Consider the following 18,453-nt stretch of genomic DNA (forward strand, 5'->3'; position numbering starts at 1 on the left):
TGTCTTTGTTATGACAACTTGACATAAATCAATACATCATAACCTGTCAGTGTCTCTGTCATGACAACTTGACATAAACCAAGACAACTTAAATTGTCATAAATATGTCATAAACATGACATAGCAGATTAATTATCAAACTTAAGAAACCACTTAGCTTTATGGGTTAACATTACATTAAACTGTCATATGGTTGGTTTTGACAATGGCTGTCATGAGGGCATTATAACTGTGTCATGAATATTTTTCTTGACCTCAACTACAGTGGGACAAATTTGTCATGACAGCCAATGTCAAAACCAAATACATGACAGTTTAATGTAATATTAACCCATAAAGCTGAGTGGTTTCCAGGGTTATTATAGTTTTGCATTATTCATTAGTTTTTATTTTTATTTCGTTTTAACTTTGTGTTTTCAAATTCAGTTTAGTTTTAATTAGTTTCTAACGTGGGTTTGCTAGTTTAGTTTATTTTTTATTTTTTTGAAAATGCTTAGTTTTAGTTTAGTTTTAAATAGTTTTAGTATTAGTTTTAGTCTTTTTTTTGTAATATGGGCTATTTGTCTGGGGCAAGATTCAAAAAGGTTAGAAAAAGTATGCAGCCCTGCAGCTTATAACGTTAGTGTTTTGACAACGACAACACAAGTGCATTTTAAGTTACCTCAAACTTGCGACTAGTTAACTTTTTAAAGAAGGCCCAATTGCTTCTCATATGAACATTTATATTCAGAGAATATAAAATATTTGTATACCACTTTTTATGTGTGTGATTGTGTAAGTGATTGTGTAAAGGTGTTCATGAGATACCAACCTTTTGCGAACTTGCTTCAACGTTGCGTCGAACACGTTCACATTGAGACGTTCTCTGGAGACTTGAGAGGAGGGGAGGGGTGTGTGACTGTGTGTGTGTGTGTTGCGCGCATGCATGCGAGTGACAGAGAGACGGATGGAGAGCAGGGAAAGGAAACACAGCTGAGCGAATTCTCTGCGTGTTTTTAAATAGCGTCGAAGGAAAGAAATTGACAAAGACGAAAACTAAGGACATTTACTCTATAATTTTATTTTATTTTAGTTAGTTTTGTCAACCACACATTACAGTTTTATTTAGTTATCGTTTTTTTTGTTTTGCCTCGTTTTTATTTTTATTTCAGTTAACGACAATGTTTTTTCCCATCTAGTTTTCGTTTTTTCGTTCGTTTTCGTTAACGATTATAACCCTGGTGGTTTCTTAAGTTTGATAATTGATCTGCTATGTCATGTTTATGACATATTTATGACAGGTTGTGTTGTCTTAGTAATGTCAAGTTGTCATGACAAAGACACTGACAGGTTATGATGTATTGGTTTATGTTAAGTTGTCATGACAAAGACACTGACAGGTTATGATGTATTGGTTTATGTCAAGTTGTCATGACAAAGACACTGACAGGTTATGATGCATTGGTTTATGTCAAGTTGTCATGACAAAGACACTGACAGGATATGATGTATTGGTTTATGTCAAGGTGTCATAATAAAGACATCTCAAACAATGTCATATTTGCATTAAAAATGTAATAATTGAGCGAATGACACTTAATGACAGTTGTCATAAACATGCATAAAACCTCCTTTATATTCATGACATCTGTCATGATTATGAAGGTGTCATGTCAGTCTTATGCACACCCTTCAAGTAAAGTGTTACCGATCTTTTTGATGAGGTTTTCTGTCCCTCCATTGACAGCTATGCAACTACCACTTTGACGCCTCAAAAAGTAAAACTAATCCATATGAATTGAGTGGTTTAGTCTACATTTTAACTTAATATTCAACAAGTTCTGACTTGATATCATTGTTCTGACTGTAATGACACACTTGTATGAGAGCTGAACTGAGCTGGATGATGACATCATTTAATTAAAAGCAGTTCTGCAAAAAAAATATCTAATTTAATAATTGATATTTATAACGGATCTAAATCAACACTGAACTGACTTCAGCTTTTCAAACAGCTTTTCCTGTTTATTTCTGTAAAGCTGCTTTAAAACAATCTGTATTGTATAAAGTGCTGTAATAAGTGCTATATATTTAAGCTATATATTAAATCTGCGTAACACGAGAATGAACCTCATTGGTTCAAGCGAACATGCTTGTGCTTACGTTTACCAAAACTGATGTGTTGATGAATTTTTATATGTGAATAAAAGTCTAAATTGAATCTGTTGCGATCGTGTCTCTTCGGAAATTGTTTACTAAACCGCTCAATTCATATGGATTAGTTTTACGATCTCTGTATTAACTTTTTGAAGCGTCAAAGTGTCAGTTGCATAGAGTACAGAAAGCTCTCAGATTTCATCAAAAAGATCTTAATTTGTGTTCCGAAGACGAACGAAAGTCTTACGGGTTTGGAACAACATGAGTAATTAATGACAGAATTTTTTAGCAATAATATTGAGTGAATGCATTGACACTGTTGAATGAGAACTGAATCTGAGCTGGATGATGAAATCACTGTTTTCTGCGGAGCCAATTATGAATTATTTCATAATTTATTAACTTCACAGTTATTGAACTTGACTGAATAAACACTGAACTGACTTCAGCTATTGTTTTTTTTAGAGCTGCTTTATAGCAGAATTGAATTCTGTTTGCATCATTGATCACCGTTTTCCTGTTTATCACTGTAAAGTTTTGAAAGCGCTATTTAGATAAAGGTGACGAGTTGACTGTTTTTCAAATATTGTGACAATAGTCAAGTCACCTTTATTTGTATATGCCTGTTCATGGAGCTTTGTCATTAAAGGACAAAATAAAATATGGTTATTAATTTTTATAGATTTTATCTATAAAAAATGGTTTACTTAGTAAGACTGTTTGTCTAATTTTGTTGTTGCTGAGCGAAACCGATTTTTACTGTGTAAGATTGGATTGTACATCTTAGACTTAACTCTTCGATCTCTTGGACTGATCTCTTGCTGTTAATTGTAGGGTGAAAAGTTGGATGCCGCCTGTCGGAGTCTCCAGCTCACTGGTCTGACATCATCTCTGCTCAGTCAGAACAATTTCCTGACCAGTTCCTCTCTGTCTACCCATACCTGTAAGTACACGTGTACGGGGCACCTGCAGTCAAAAGTGGTCAAATTTATCATGTTCTGTGATTGTTGCTAATAAATTATAGAAAAAAATATTATTTTCTGTTTAGGCCTAAATGATGGCTTTTAAATATGATGTCATTGCTATAATTTCTCATTTTGTTCTAAGAAAAAAAAAAATCAGTTTAATAGTGGTATATTGATACTGGCAATACTGGCTTTAATAGTGCTTGGTAAAAGATGGCATTAAACAAACATAAATTAACACCTTAACCTGAACCCATACAAGCTAAAAATGTCTAGAATTGTTTTGTCAAAGAGTCAGAATTATGTACAGGAGTCTGAAAAGTGACTAGCATTTCTTCTGTGTGAAATACATCAAAGAAAAAAATGCGACTAGGATTTGAGAAATACATTTAAATTAAGATAAAATTTAAACCAGATCTCACAAAACTTTATATATGGAAGTGGGGAATCTCCTCAACCACCACCAATGTTTTTAATAATTTGGAAGGGGCTAAACAATTTGTGCGATTTATTATTTATTGATTTTTCATCTGCTTTTAACTGCATTCAACCCCATATTTTAGCAGATAGACTTTTAAAGAATTACAACATAAACCAAGGTCTAACAGCCTGGATAGTTGACTTTTTAACCTCGAGATCCCAAAAGGTTAAGGTTAATGGTGTTTTATCTGGTAAACTTTTATCTTCTACTGGCTCCCCCCAAGGATGTGTCCTCTCCCCTCTTCTTTTTGTATTATACATAAATGAATGCCGCTCACAATACGATGGTAGACAGATTTTTAAATTTGCAGACGATTCTGTCATTGTCTCTCTTTTAGATGAAAATGTGATTGACCATGGACCGATAGTGAGGGATTTTAATGATTGGTGTAAGTGTTCCTTTTTAGAAATAAATGTGTCCAAAACGAAAGAACTAATTATTGATTTTAGGAAACAGAGCCCACTTCTCCCCCTTACTATCATTGATGGCCAACCCATTGAGATTGTACAAGAATACAAGTACCTTGGCACAAAAATTGACAGTAAGCTATGTTTTGATTCGCACACTGATACTGTTTGTGCTAAAGCCCAACAACGAATGTATTTTTACCGTAGATTGAGGAATTTTAACATTGACCCCACTCTGATGAAAATGTTTTATTCTTGTTTTATTGAGTCTGTTTTAACCTTTTGTTTCATTTGTTGGTTTGGTTCGGTTCCTTGTCCTCAAAGAACAAAAACCGACTAGAGAGCATTGTTCGAACATGTAGCAAGATTGCGGGTATTAACTTTTCCCCCCTCTCACACATCTATTCTAAAAGAGTGGCAAAAAAGGCCCAAGCTATTGCAGCTGACCCCAGTCATCCTTTGTCCGGCCAGTTTAAGTTACTTCCCTCAGGCCGTAGGTATTCCATGCCCAGATGCAGGTCAAATAGATACAGAAACTCTCTCATCCCAACTTCAATCTCGATATTAAACAAATTGCCAGAACTGTTTTAATGTACTTTTCTTTTTTTTTCTTTCTTTTTTTGTGGTTGTGTCGTGTGTTGTGCCTTGTGTTTATCTGCTGGCTGTACAAATAATTGCCCCTCGGGGACAATAAAGTAACCTTAACCTTGACCTTGAATGTGCAGCATCACCTGGATGATGTGACGGCAGCCATATTGCGCCAGAACACACACCAGCTTACTGGTGGAGAGGAGGCGTGATGAAGCCAATCCGTACATGAGGATGATTAGGAGGCCATGATGATGGACAGTCACAGAGGCCAAGGGGCAAATTTGGCCAGGATGCCGGGGTTACACCCCTACTCTTTTTCTAGGACATCATGGGATTTTGAATGACCACAGAGAGCCTCGGTTTAACGTCTCATTTAAAGGATGGTGCTCAGTATATTTGACAGTATAGTGTCCCCGTCACTATTCTGGGACATTAGGACCCACACAGACCACAGGGTGAGCAGCGCTCCCTACTGACCAGGCTCAACCCTGCTTACAGTAGCTTCAGTGGGCTACCAGTCTTGGGCTGCTGGTTTGAAGAAAGTTATAGAGAAAAGCCTCTCACCACAATGACTCGACTCGGTAAAATAGAGTGCAAAACAATCCCAGGTGCTTATACTGTACAGTGGCTAGGTTGACAAGGAAGACTGTGATGAGAGTTGAATAAACTTGCCACCACAAGTCAATGGAAATGCAAGTCAGTTTGGTGGAAAAAGGCCATCTCTTTTATTTCCTCTCCAGCTATAAAAAATGTGATTGTTGCTCATTTTCAGTATAAGCAAAAAATCAGATGGTTAGGTGTTGCCTGGCAAAAGGACCTAACATATGATGATATATGCTGGATGGAAGTCTTGTAATATTATTATAATGGTTTGCAGTGTAATTGAACTATTTCAGAGTAAAACACCTTTTAGAAAGGCTCAATATGCCTGGATGATGGATGTGGTCTTTTCAGAATATGGATGTGTTTCTGGGTACTAATGTATATAAACACATATATGTATATAAATATATAAACCATATCTATAACCTTCTCTGCACTTACATCAGTTTTCTTCTCTGTTTAAAGCACCACGGAAACCTCTTGCCAGTCCAGATATGGAATCCAGTCTGACCCAAGACTTTTCTACAATCAACGGGGCAAACTTTGAACACACAAGCATGTAGTGCTCTCTCTACAGCTGGAAACTTTTGGCAGTAATGGCAAACTATTGATACAACTCATGTCTACCTCTGATTCCTACCATATCCCATATGTTTAGGCTTATCAGATTACTTCAATGTAGAACATGAGTGCACTGTACAAACAGTAATACTGTGTCATTACACAGTTCCTATTTAGTGCCTGTATGACAGTCCAGTTACAGCTACAGTAATTGTACTGGTCATGTAGTGCTTAGCTTTGGTTCTACATGTTTTTGTTTTTATGTATCTGTAACTTTAATGTTACACTGTATATTGTCAGATATAGTCATTAGATGATTAGAACATGGTAAACCTATGTGGTATTAACTAAAGAAAACAAATTTCTATGATTTCTACTGTATTTATATTTAAAAATATCTAATTTAGAATATTTAATGTTGATATTTTACCGTAACATAAAGGTTTGTTTGTTTTTCTACTAGGTCTAAGTTTTTACACATCAATTTAACGAAAGCTGTGCTATTATTTTATACCTTTTTATGTTGTGATTGAATGTTTTTTTAACTTCTAAGTCTGAAACAATGAATATGTGAGACTCATACTTGAATGAATGTGAAACAAATAAAAACATGATCACCACACAGCTGCAAAACTCATTTGTAATCATTTGTCTCAGGATGCAATATTGGGTGCACAGGACATATCCTTGCATTCAGAACTGTAAAGATACACCATTTGCAAAATGAAATAGAAAATAATGTCTTGCTTCCTTTTTATTTTAAATACTGCAATAGTAAAAACAAAAAGTCATAATGTTATGTCCCTAATGCCTTAGTGATTTAACAAGTTTTTAAGGTCTGGGTGTTATGACAATATACAACAATGATTTAAGCGATCCTCCGGATTTAGATTCGGTTGTTGTATTTATAGACTTTAGGCTTTGCTTTATAAATTGCTAAATGTCAGGAATGTCACTTGATTCCAGGTAGTTAGAGTTAGTTTAGATATTAAAGTTGTATTTAGATGTAAAGCTAAAGTTTATTGTGGTGTCTTTCTGGAGTAAAGTAATAAAGCTTTTGAGACAGGAGTAGCGAACTTCATCCATCTAGTAGTTTACTCTTCACTTCCGTTCTCACATGCATTACTATTTTGAATTGTTGAGTAATGATGCAGGATGCATATATGCGTGTGTGCTCAGTGTTTAGATAAAGTTTCAGAACAGCTAAAAGTTACTTTTCTTAATGCCCATTACATCATGTCTGTTAGTGTCCCTATGTCCCTCGCAAGCTGGAGACTCAGAATATGTCTATGTCCCTGAAGCGGGAAGGATGTGGTTGTATTTTCTGTTATTGTCTCACTGGACGGAGACTCAAAATGAGGAGTGTCTGTTGAAAGCATATCTTTATCTTTTCCTGATGAGGATGAGATGTTTCTCTTTTTCAGTTCTGTGATTTGCTGTTGACATCAGAGTGTGTTCACCCTTCTTTCTCCCTGTGGAACTCATTTGCATAGTTACAACTTTAAAGACACTGTTCTAAACTTCCCAAACCACCAGCACCAGAGTACCTCTGAGTATGTGGACTAATGAGAAGTCCTCTCCTTCCCGGGACTGGTACTTGAGTCGTCTTCTTGCCCTGTCCCAAATGGCACAATCGGCTTGTGGACTTACAATGACCTTTAAGCCATTGTCTGTTAAGTCCACGAGACCGTAGGGTGCTCAAGTTCACAGGCCAAGAGGGCCACATTTAAACTACAAAATGTGAAGGGCCACAAATAACAACTTGCATCAAAAATATAATTACTTATTACTTACTTGAACTTTAAACTTTTAAATTTAAATATTACAAAAAAAACACAATCTTGAGAAAATATACTTCTCAAGCCCTGATAAAAAGAAGTCCTTCTAAATTTTCACTAAAATCCTTCTTTCGTAAAAAGAAAGGGAAATCTGAGTCTGCATTGTTTTCAGTAATTCCAGGTCTGGCTGTTGCTCGCTGGTATCTGCTCGAAGACGGTCTGTCAGTTAGACTAGAACGTTGCTTTGACTTTATTATTCCCATTGCAGAGAAAGCAATTTCACATACAGATCCAAAGCAGGTTTCTTCAGCACACTGGATTAATGCAGGGTATGTCTTTCAGAACACTTGGTCCAGAATGTGTCAATGCTCTTTTCTGTAGGATGTTGTTGTGCTGCAGCTCTATAAATTGCTCCTCAAACGCTTCCCTTCGAGGATTTAACGTCCGCAAAACTATCTCTTGTAGTTCCCTGAGATATGAACGTAAGCGCTGGGTGAAAATGAGCCTGGTTCTGTGACTTGTTAAAGGGGTGGTATGATGCCCTTTTCACAAGATGTAAAATAAATCTCTGATGTCCCCAGAGTGTGTATGTGAAGTTTTAGCTCAATATACCCCACAGATATTTTAATATAGCATGTTAAATTTGTCACTTTTTGAGGATGAGCAAAAACGCCTCCTTTTGTGTATGTCCCTTTAAATTCAAATGAGCTGCTGCTCCTGGCACAGGGGGCGGAGCTACAAGAGCTCGTGTCCTTTTACCTCACACAGACATGCACTGAAAATTTCAAAAACTTTTAGCCTTTTATGTTCCAACCAGAGTCAGAAAGATGGAGAGACTCAAGAAGAAGTGACAACATGTAGACAACATTCCTGAATGGTTAGTTGATGAATTTATGTAGCTTATGTGTAGTTATTTAAGTAATCTTAAATCTAATCTAGTCATTGATTAGCATATTCTTGATAATCTATAAATCGTGTTCTGGGGGTGGGGTTTATGTAAATTCTAGGGTTGGTGATGTCACTAACCCGGGAGGAATGTCGTGTAGTCCCTACCAGCCGTTTGTTGTAGTCCTTAAAGTCCCTGTAAAGGTAATTCTAAAAAAAAATTCTAAACACATTATACATGTTAGAAATGTATTGCTAAAATATATTACAAAGACTGTGAACTGCGAAGTACTGAATTGTGGAGTTAGACCGTTAAACAGTTTTTCACCATTGCTATTTTCCGGATTTTTTGGGCGGGGCTAAAACGGGGGCTCGATGACGCACTGGAGCCCCTGAGCTACTGGACACGCCCCTACTTGATGACGCACTGGAGCCCCTGATGCTGGCCGCGGCGCTCCATAACAATATAAATATAGCACATTCGCATCAGTTTGCCGCTCAATCGCGAGTTACTGTCAGTCAGTACTATTATTAGTTACTACAGCCTACAGTTTGCTAGTTAGCTATGCCTTCGTCACAGAAATGCGTACTACCTGGATGCGATCATGTACGAAACAGATCGGTGTCCTTATTAAAATGTCCTATAAACGATCACATCAAGAAGAGGTGGATTAATTTTGTGAAGAGCCACCTTGATGGAGAGCTGAGGATCACCACCAAAACCAGCCTCTGTAGTGATCATTTTACACGGGATAGTTTTATAAACTTTCGTCGGAGACAACTGGGATGCTCTGATAATCCGCTGTTACTGGTGAATGGGGCCGAACCGACTATCTCCCGCCTCCCGACTTCATCCTCCCGTCGCGCCGACACCTGGTGCCATCCTCGGCAGTGCGTGCCCACCAATGAGGGTAAGCTGCCTTGTGTGCTTATGTTATAATTATAAACCTAATAAGCTGCTAGGAGCATCCATTCCGGCTGTAGCTGTGACAGTTGAGTGTGGCGACGGCAGCTTCCCCGCGAGTGGGCGTGGTTTCAGCGCAGCCAGCGGACACGCCCCCAGCGTTTGAGAGCAGAGACCACTGCTCATTTTTTCAAGATTTTGATAGCTTATTTTATGTTCTTGCCGGCTTTTTTTATCATTCAAATTTGGCTGGGTGGCTAATAACACATTTTTCTGTGATATGACAAACTCAGAACACATACTTAATTTTGACTTTACAGGGACTTTAAAAAGCGATTTCTTTAAAAGAAAATATCTCCCTTTGCTTTGAACTTTGATAGTCATAACTTTGCAGATGTTGTTTATGCTCAAACAGCAGCATTACACACTAACTAATGTTAGAATAGTGAAATCATAATCAACCCCTTTAATGCAGAAAAGTGAGTGTAATGTCTTTCCTGAAGTTGCTGGAGAACAGGTTTCGCTTCACCCATATCATTCAGCATCATCGCAAAAATCTTGTGTGTCCCTTGAAGCTTACGTTTGAGTGCATTTAAATGTCACGTAACATCAGTCAGACAAGCTGCATTGTGCATGAATGTGTCTTCGAGGGGTGCCAGTGAATCAGGTCTTCTCTTTCAGAAATATGCGCACAAGTGGAAGTAATTCAAGGACATTTCCGCCACTAAGCCATCTGACCTCTGCATTGCCAAGCCAGGGTATGCGCTTTCAAACTCTGCAACCAAGGTGTGCAAGAATAAAATTGACTGTTTGTGTCACAGTGTCCATTGTCATTTTGAGCTCTCCACATTTACAGTAAGCTTGCTACACAATTGCTCCTAATGCAGAATGCAGTGGTCTGAGAAGAAGGCTGGCATTTCAGGATCTTTTCTAAGTAAAGCAATTAATCCATTTCCCTTTCCAACCATTGATTTGGCGCCATCAGTAGTCAAAGAAACAAGCTTTTTTAAATGTATGTTTTTGCCTGGTCCATGAAAAAAACCCATCAGTGCTGAGTGAATGACCTCTCCATGGGTTTGGCCCTTAAATGGGAGCAAAGTCAACATTTCCTTGACAAATACCTCCCCATGGCAACTGTGAAAAGAGATGAAATTAATTCTACTCGTCTGGTCACTGTTAAATCAGACAACTGTAGGTGTGAGATTTACCTGATGATGTCGTCCTTGTTCTTAAAATCTGAAAACGGCGATTCTGCACAGTCCATAAATGTCTTTTTGAGAAATTCTCCCTCTTTGCTTTTGCAATATACCAAGCGATTCTGAAAGAGGCCTCGGTAATATTGCCAGCACTTTAACATTGCTGTAGAACATGGATCGCTGGCATGAAACCCATCCTTCTGACTCTGGATAGGCAACACTGACATCAGGATGAAGTCGCTCATGGTGGCGTTGCAAATTAGCTCACTTTAATACAGCAATAGTTTTTTGACAAAAAATGCGAATGCCTTTTCCGCAAAGGCGAAATCCATTTGCCACGCAGAGTTGAAATCTGTTTTCATCGCCATCCTTCCTTCCTCTATCACTGAGGAGCAATGGTAACGCATGCGCAGATTACTTTACTTTCTGAACTAAACTGTCAGTTATAACAGGAGGTTTTGCAAGAGTGCTTGCTTTCTGTTAACACATTGACAATTTGAATACAAGTTTTGTTTTTCATGCTGTTAAGAGGACCGTAGGCCACCTACACAAAGTATCAGAATTGTCAATCGCATTTTGCCTAATATTCATGCTACTTTTGAGCTCAAATTATACTAAAACTGCATTAATCTTTAGCATGACTCGGAATACAAAATTAATGCTGACGGGCCAGATTCAGGCCACCTGTCGTAGGGTGTCCCATTTGTCATTTTTTCTCGCTTGATTAGTTGGTCTGGAGCCTGAAGTGGTTGGCTGGACAGGTCATATAACTGTGCTGAAAACTGAGTATCTGAATTAGTCAGATTAAACTGTCCATTTTTCTATGGCCGGGATTGTAGGATGGGCTCGAGTCTAAGAGGATCCTGGGGAGGAAAGGTTGATGTCTTGCTGGTGGATGCGAGTGGCAGTTCGAATTAAACGACTTCCACGTGATGAAGCCGGCGGCGGAAAGGGGATGATCCCACGGGCGGCTGAGGATCGGTGGAAATAAATTATCCGTCATCAGACGGGTCAGAGTTCAGAGTTCATTTCTGCAATTTGGCAAAGGCATATTGTCCCCATCCCTCATTCTGTGGAAGAACTACAACGCTGAGTGGATGCTGGTTAAAAAGAAAGTTTAACCAAAATGCATTCAAATATGATTCAGTGACATACAGTGGAGTCATATTCAAATCACTGAAGCATGAATGATAAAACGGCCTCTCACTGTGTCTTTAGATTTGCTCACTGAAATTAGGTCGTTCCAGTTGTCGGTTTCGGCTCTCTCAAATATCCCGAAGGCATCAGTCTGATTTTCTTTCGTACACAAACTCACATTCTCAAAGACTCAAACAAATAAACTGTCCTTATCCTTATTTCTATTTGAAAAGATCTCCACTATTGTTCATGTAAAATAGCTGGATTGAAACAGAGTCCTGTGCTGTATAGGAAGCAGCTGTATATGAAGGCTGGTTGGTGGACGCATTATTACAGTGGCTCCTGCTGTGATAACACATTTCCATCGCCTGAGACGAAATCAACAGGGACTGATTTCAGAGCCAGGGGAGTGTTCAGCTGCAACACTCTCAGCTTCATTGGGATTCTCATTGGATCCAATCACACTACAGAATGCAAAACCCCAGCCTCCCGGACAAAATACATCACTGTCAGCTCCAGAGCTGTGCAATGGCAAGTCCTTAAATTGCTATATTTTTCTCCATCTTCCCCACATCCCTTTCACTCTTTTTATTGTTTCATGAGAGCAAAAGGGATGAAGCCCAAATGCAAATTTATTCTATATTTTTACGTCAATCTACTGCATTAACACAGTACAATCTGAAAAATTGGAATTAAAAAATAATGAAATTAATAAGTCACTAATAAAGAAAATAAGTCACTAATAAAATAAACAAATGTGTGACATTGAACATAGCTGAACTAATTTGTGTATTGTGTTTTGTATTAAATTACGCAAATGCACAATACAATCTCAGACTCAGAATTGTATAATCAAATCTGCATTTTCCATCTCTGATTTATTGTTCAATGTGAATTGTTTACTCTGTTTGACTATTTTCATTCTGATTTTGAATCAGAGCAGTAGGTTGCAATTTGACAAGCAACTTAGAGCGGCACTGGGTCTCCAGTCTACCAGCAAGAGCCAAGTAGGATAAAGTCATTTGCTAATTCAAGGTAGATTTATGTTGTAGACATCTACGTTTCACAAGGCTCAGTGCAATATTCATCGTAATAGACAAAAGCATGACATTTTAGTTAATTTAATTCGTTTTTCAGTAAAATTTCAATTCTATCATTATGAGTAACCTGTATGACTTTCTTTTTCTTTTTTTGTGTGGTAAAGTGCTATCTAGCAGAATGACAAGCAGCCCTTTTTCTCAGAATGTAAGTGAATAATGACCACAGCTATTTCTGCTCCCATCCACTTTCTTTCTATGGGAAAAAAATCTGCTAAATACCCCATTTTATGTTCTACACAAGCAAAAAGCATACGAGTTTGGAACAGCATCAGAGTGAGTAAATGATTGCATAATTAATTACATAATTGTAATTACAAGTTTTCTTTTCTCCTTTTCTAGACCAGACAAAATTGTTCTTGGAGCCAACAGTTGCTATTTTGGGGTTTAACAACTGTCAGTTTGAAAGAGAGAAAACGTTTAGTACAATTGAAGCCAAAACCTTAAAAAATCTCTTCACTGGCAGATTGAAGCTTTGTTCTGTAATTTCTAATTCTGAATAAAATTCATTGTCTGGGTGTAAAGTCTGTGAGACCATGACATTTTTCAGTTTTCAAGACATGTTTTTCAATTATTTGGAATACATATTAAAGGAATACTAATACTACAAATAATAATAATAATGTGAATGTGTGTTATCCCTGTGATGGACTGTCCATCTGTGCCCATCTAAGTGATTATGGCTGTCAAACATAAAACCAAAAATTATTAATCTCATTAGATTAATAGTAGACTGTCTGCTTTAAAGGACAAGTTCGGTATTTTACACTTAAAGCCCTGTTTTCAGATTGTTTCTGATGAAATAGAACGGTTAAGATTAAAATTTGGACACATGCTGTAGTTTTTGTCCAACTCCATTGACTTGTATTGGATGTGCTGTGAGGTACGAGTCAATGGAGTTGGACAAAAACTACGATAAAACCTGTTGGAAAGCATCTTTTGCAGCGATTTTTGTGTGAGCATATCAGTTAAAGGGGTCATGACATGTTTTTTTTTATTTTATTATTATGTTCCCTTAGGTGCAATTATAGTATTACTATAGTTTTTTTTTACAAAAAACTTTTAAAATGTAGTGATTTATGACCTTTTCCCACCCTGTTTCTCATCCTCTGATTCAAACAGTCTGTTTTGGGGGTGTTTCCCCTTTAAGAGTTCAGTGTTAACGCCCACTGTTATGATTGGCTAACGTCAGTGCCCATGCATCAATTATTAACGCCCCCAGCCAGAACGTTTGCGGATTCGGCGTAACTGTTTAATAGCGGGTGATGCATGCGAAGCGATGGCTCTTGCAATGATAAAACCTTATTATGTTTGAGCCAGAATCAGATGAGGAATCAGAGGAAAATGAACCATCACCACAACAACGAAGACTGGATCAGCCCGTGTCCACATGGAAAGTGAAACTATTTTGAATTAATAAAAAAAAAATTAACCCGAGACACTTGAAAACGGATTATTGTTGCATAATTATCCTATAGCTTCATTTGCTAACAGTTTAACATTATTTAACTAATTCCAATGAAATGATAGGGTGTACCACGGACAAAAATGCATGCACAGACAGGCCATCTTTGAAGATGTAGCATTGATAAAGGCAACATTTTTAATTTTCTATCACATGTAACGTTAGGCCTACTAGAAAGGCGACATATTTTCAAGATTCTCTTATACAAATGTGTTTATATTAGCCATGGTAAAAAGTAAGTTTGCGTCGTCGTTATTGAGCCCATAGTCGGCACGGACTTATCTTTGAGCAACAGTTTTCTGGCAAAGCCAAGCATCATATTGGGATTTTTTCCTCAAAAACAGAACACTGCCGTGACTGGGACGTCCGCAAAAAATAAAGTGCATCCATTTTTCCCTGACGACTGGATCTTTCAGCGTATTTAAAAAGTAGTTTAAAGTTTTAAATACATTACTTACAGTTTGCGTCGTCGTTGTTGAGCCCAGAATAGACGGCACGGACTTATCTTTGAGCAACAGTTTTCTGGCAAAGCTCAAAACAGTCATCCTTAAAATGTATAGAACAAACGCTTAAACTAACACTGCCGTGACTGAGACGTCCGCAAAAAATAAAGTGCATCCATTTTTCCCTGCCGACTGGATCTTTCGCAGCGTATTCAAAGATGTAGCTTGTCCACAGCCAGGAACAGCACATCTGCGGCGTCGTAATCTCCCTGTACACAGACCCACTCGCTCTCCGTCGACTGAACACTTGTGAGGCGCGCAGCGCGCGGGCGCGACAACGATACGAAATGAGCGTAGTTGTCTTGCGCTTAAAGCGTAGTTGTCTTGTTCTGGAGGCGGTCATATGCAAACGCTGGTACGTCACTTCGTACCGTGACGTCACTTCTTACCATGGATCCAGAACGAGCTGTATTTAGAGCTTGATTAAATAAATGATTCGTTTATAATGGGGAGGACGTCTTAAGCTATGAAACTTGCAGGACGTTTTAATGGTACAAAGACCTCTTATATACCAAAATATCAAGGCAAATTTGGTTTCTCATGTCATGACCCCTTTAACACCCCTGACCACTCGGTGAGTTTCATGTCTTTGTAAACGAAAGTTTCATTTGTTTTAGGAAGGATATTCCAGTGCACCTATGCAGGCATTATGGAGGTGAGGGGGAAAGCGAAAGAAACCGAAAATTCTCGGGACAGCAGCATGTGTCCAAATTTTAATCTTAACCGTTCTATTTCATCAGAAACGATCTGAAAACAGGGCTTTAATTGTAAAATACTGAACTTGTCCTTTAACATCTGCTAACACTTTATTTCGATGCTCCAAACCGACATTCTACTGACTATAATTTACTTTGCAACCACATGTCAACTTATTCTACTAACCCTAACCCCTTATTTTACTATCCCAACCCCTACACCGAACAGTAATACATAACTAATACTCTTATGAGAGTTAGTTTACATGTAGATGCAACGTTACTTATAATCAGCATGTCTAAAGAATGTCTAAAAGGGGACCATCAAAATAAAGTTCATACACGTTTTCATTTTTTTCAGACCATATTTAACATAAATGTTTCACACAGCATTATTTTCAGCATTATATTTACCTTGAATTCATGAACAATCACTAAACTTTTTCCATGAAAAATTCATTTTTTAAAAATTCTTCATTCTTCAAACTGAACAGGGGCAATAGTCTTGAAACATATTTTCCATACTCTGTTGTCTTTTTCCCATACTTATCCAGACCTGGAAATTACTCAAATTCCACACTTTTTCAAACTGTGTAGGAACCCAGGAAACCAATGTTGTAAATTCTTTGTGCTTCAGTTAATTTTATTTTTGCTCGTTTTTTCTTTATTTGCTCAAGCGCATCCAAAAATGGAGTTACACACTCTGATTTTGTTCAATTTCACTTGTGCTTTGGCATCCTTTTGTGATGCAAAACATTAACGATGCTTTGGAAAAAGGGTTTAATAAACCCAAACGAAAAAAATAGAAAAGCCCTACTATCATATGCCTTTACAGCAATTGACATATACACTATAGTGCACAAGTCAAAAGGACATGAAAAATAGCAGCCTTTAGGTTTGGAACAACATGATAAGTAGTTAAATAATAACAGAAATTTCATTCTGGGCTGAACTATTTCTCCAGATAAACTCAGTCTGAAATGTCATTGCTTAGTGCTCATAATGGCAGCCTTCCCCAGTTTTGGCCAGAGCTTGTGAAACGGACGTTTATTAGTGCCGATGAGAGCTCATCAAATGCTCCATTTGGGCTCCAGCTGCAGTGTGATGAGGAAAGATGATTGCATGCTCTCATTTCATTCATCAACATTAGCCACAACACTGATCAGATATAACTGAGTTCATATGATGCACCAGCCATGTATCACTTAATAATGCTGAGGGACTGTCAAATAAATCAGGAGATAATGAAAGGAGGAAGAATATAATTGCACAATGCCACGTTTCCACTTGGGAAGTGTTAGACTTCTAAATGACAGTGCGATCTATTAATCTGTTTTTCAAAGTCTCTTATGCTTACAATATACCTTGAGTCTTTAATATAGACACTGACTGGGCTATTGATTATTGGGCTGGCCTATGGTGTGAGTAATGTGGTCAAAGTTACGTAACCAGTCAATACAGAGATATCACCACTTTTTACTGTTCTCTCAATAACCAGAATCAGTTTTATAATAATAGCCTAGTTCCATAATCTACCTTTATAAGCATAGATACTCAGCACTGACAGGAAACACTATCCACTTTTTGTCCGCCTTATTTTCCATTCCTTTTCTCCAAAGCATTTTTTTTTCAATATGCAGAAATTCTTCAGCAATTTATCCAACCATAAAAATTCTAATAATAAAAAGCATTTAAGAATCAAGACATGAATTAAGAAAGAACAAGATATGGTTATAAATTATGGTTGAAGACACTCATTACTCACTACTCATTGCGTATGGTATAATTGAATCAGAAATTATGGTCCAATACAAAACTATTGACCACTAACTACTGAGCGAGCTCTATAGTCCATCTCGTCTATTGCGATCTCAAAACTCTGGCCAGGTGATAATACCTAGAATATCAAAATCAACTGCAGGCGGTAGATCCTTTTCCTATTTAGCACCAAAACTCTAGTACAGTCTTCCTAACTTTGTTCAAGAAGCAGACACACTCTGTCAGTTCAAATCTAGACTAAAAACACTCTTTAACCTGGCATATATACAGGTGCTGGTCATATAATTATATGACCAGCACCTGTACTGTATATGCCAGGTTCAAGAGTGTTTTTAACACTATATCATGTGAAATAATATCATGAAAAAGTTTATTTAATTCAGTAATTCCATTCAAAAAGTGAAACTTGTATATTATATTTATTCATTACACACAGACTGATATATTTCAAATGTTTATTTCTTTTAATTTTGATGATAATAACTGACAGCTAATGAAAATCCCAAATTCAGTATTTAAGAAAATTAGAATATTACTTAAGACCAATACAAAAAAAAATATTTTTAGAAATTCTGGCCAACTGAAAAGTATGAACATGAAAAGGATGAGCATGTACAGCACTCAATACTTAGTTGAGGCTCCTTTTGCCTGAATTACTGCAGCAATGCGGCGTGGCGTGGAGTCGATCAGTCTGTGGCACTGCTCAGGTGTTATGAGAGCCCAGGTTGCTCTGATAGTGGCCTTCAGCTCTTCTGCATTGTTGGGTCTGGCGTATCACATCTTCCTCTTCACAAACCCCATTGATTTTCTATAGGGTTAAGGTCAGGCGAGATAACTGGCCAATTAAGAACAGGGATACCATGGTCCTTAAACCAGGTACTGGTAGCTTTGGCACTGTGTGCAGGTGTCAAGTCCTGTTGGAAAATGAAATCTGCATCTCCATAAAGTTGGTCAGCAGCAGGAAGCATGAAGTGCTCTAAAACTTCCTGGCTGCGTTGTCCTTAGACCTCAGAAAACACAGTGGACCAACACCAGCAGATGACATGGCACCCCAAACCATCACTGAGTGTGGAAACTTTACACTGGACTTCAAGCAATGTGGATTCTGTGCCTCTCCTCTCTTCCTCCAGACTCTGGGACCTTGATTTCCAAATGAGATTCAAAATATGCTTTCATCAGAAAAGAGGACTTTGGTCCACTGTGCTTTATTAAATCCAGAGTCAACGCAGATGTCTACCAGGACATGTTCAGAGCACTTCATGCTTCCTTC

General features: G+C 37.7%; 1 protein-coding gene across 3 annotated transcripts in view; it reads left to right on the forward strand.

The window, feature by feature from the left end:
- Nucleotides 1-6,373, forward strand: part of cep128 (centrosomal protein 128) — a 55,139-nt gene extending 48,766 nt beyond the window's left edge. For all 3 annotated transcript variants that reach the window (XM_079583554.1, XM_079583553.1, XM_079583555.1), the window contains exons 23-24: nucleotides 2,971-3,079; nucleotides 5,649-6,373. In XM_079583554.1, the coding sequence (XP_079439680.1) occupies nucleotides 2,971-3,079; nucleotides 5,649-5,746 (207 nt within the window). In that variant the 3' untranslated portion in view covers nucleotides 5,747-6,373. The remainder of the gene's footprint in view (nucleotides 1-2,970; nucleotides 3,080-5,648) is intronic.
- The last annotated feature ends 12,080 nt before the right edge of the window (nucleotides 6,374-18,453 follow it).

This window comes from Phoxinus phoxinus, assembly GCF_949152265.1.
Source record: "Phoxinus phoxinus genome assembly, chromosome: 16".
In the NCBI taxonomy this organism is placed as follows: domain Eukaryota; kingdom Metazoa; phylum Chordata; class Actinopteri; order Cypriniformes; family Leuciscidae; genus Phoxinus; species Phoxinus phoxinus.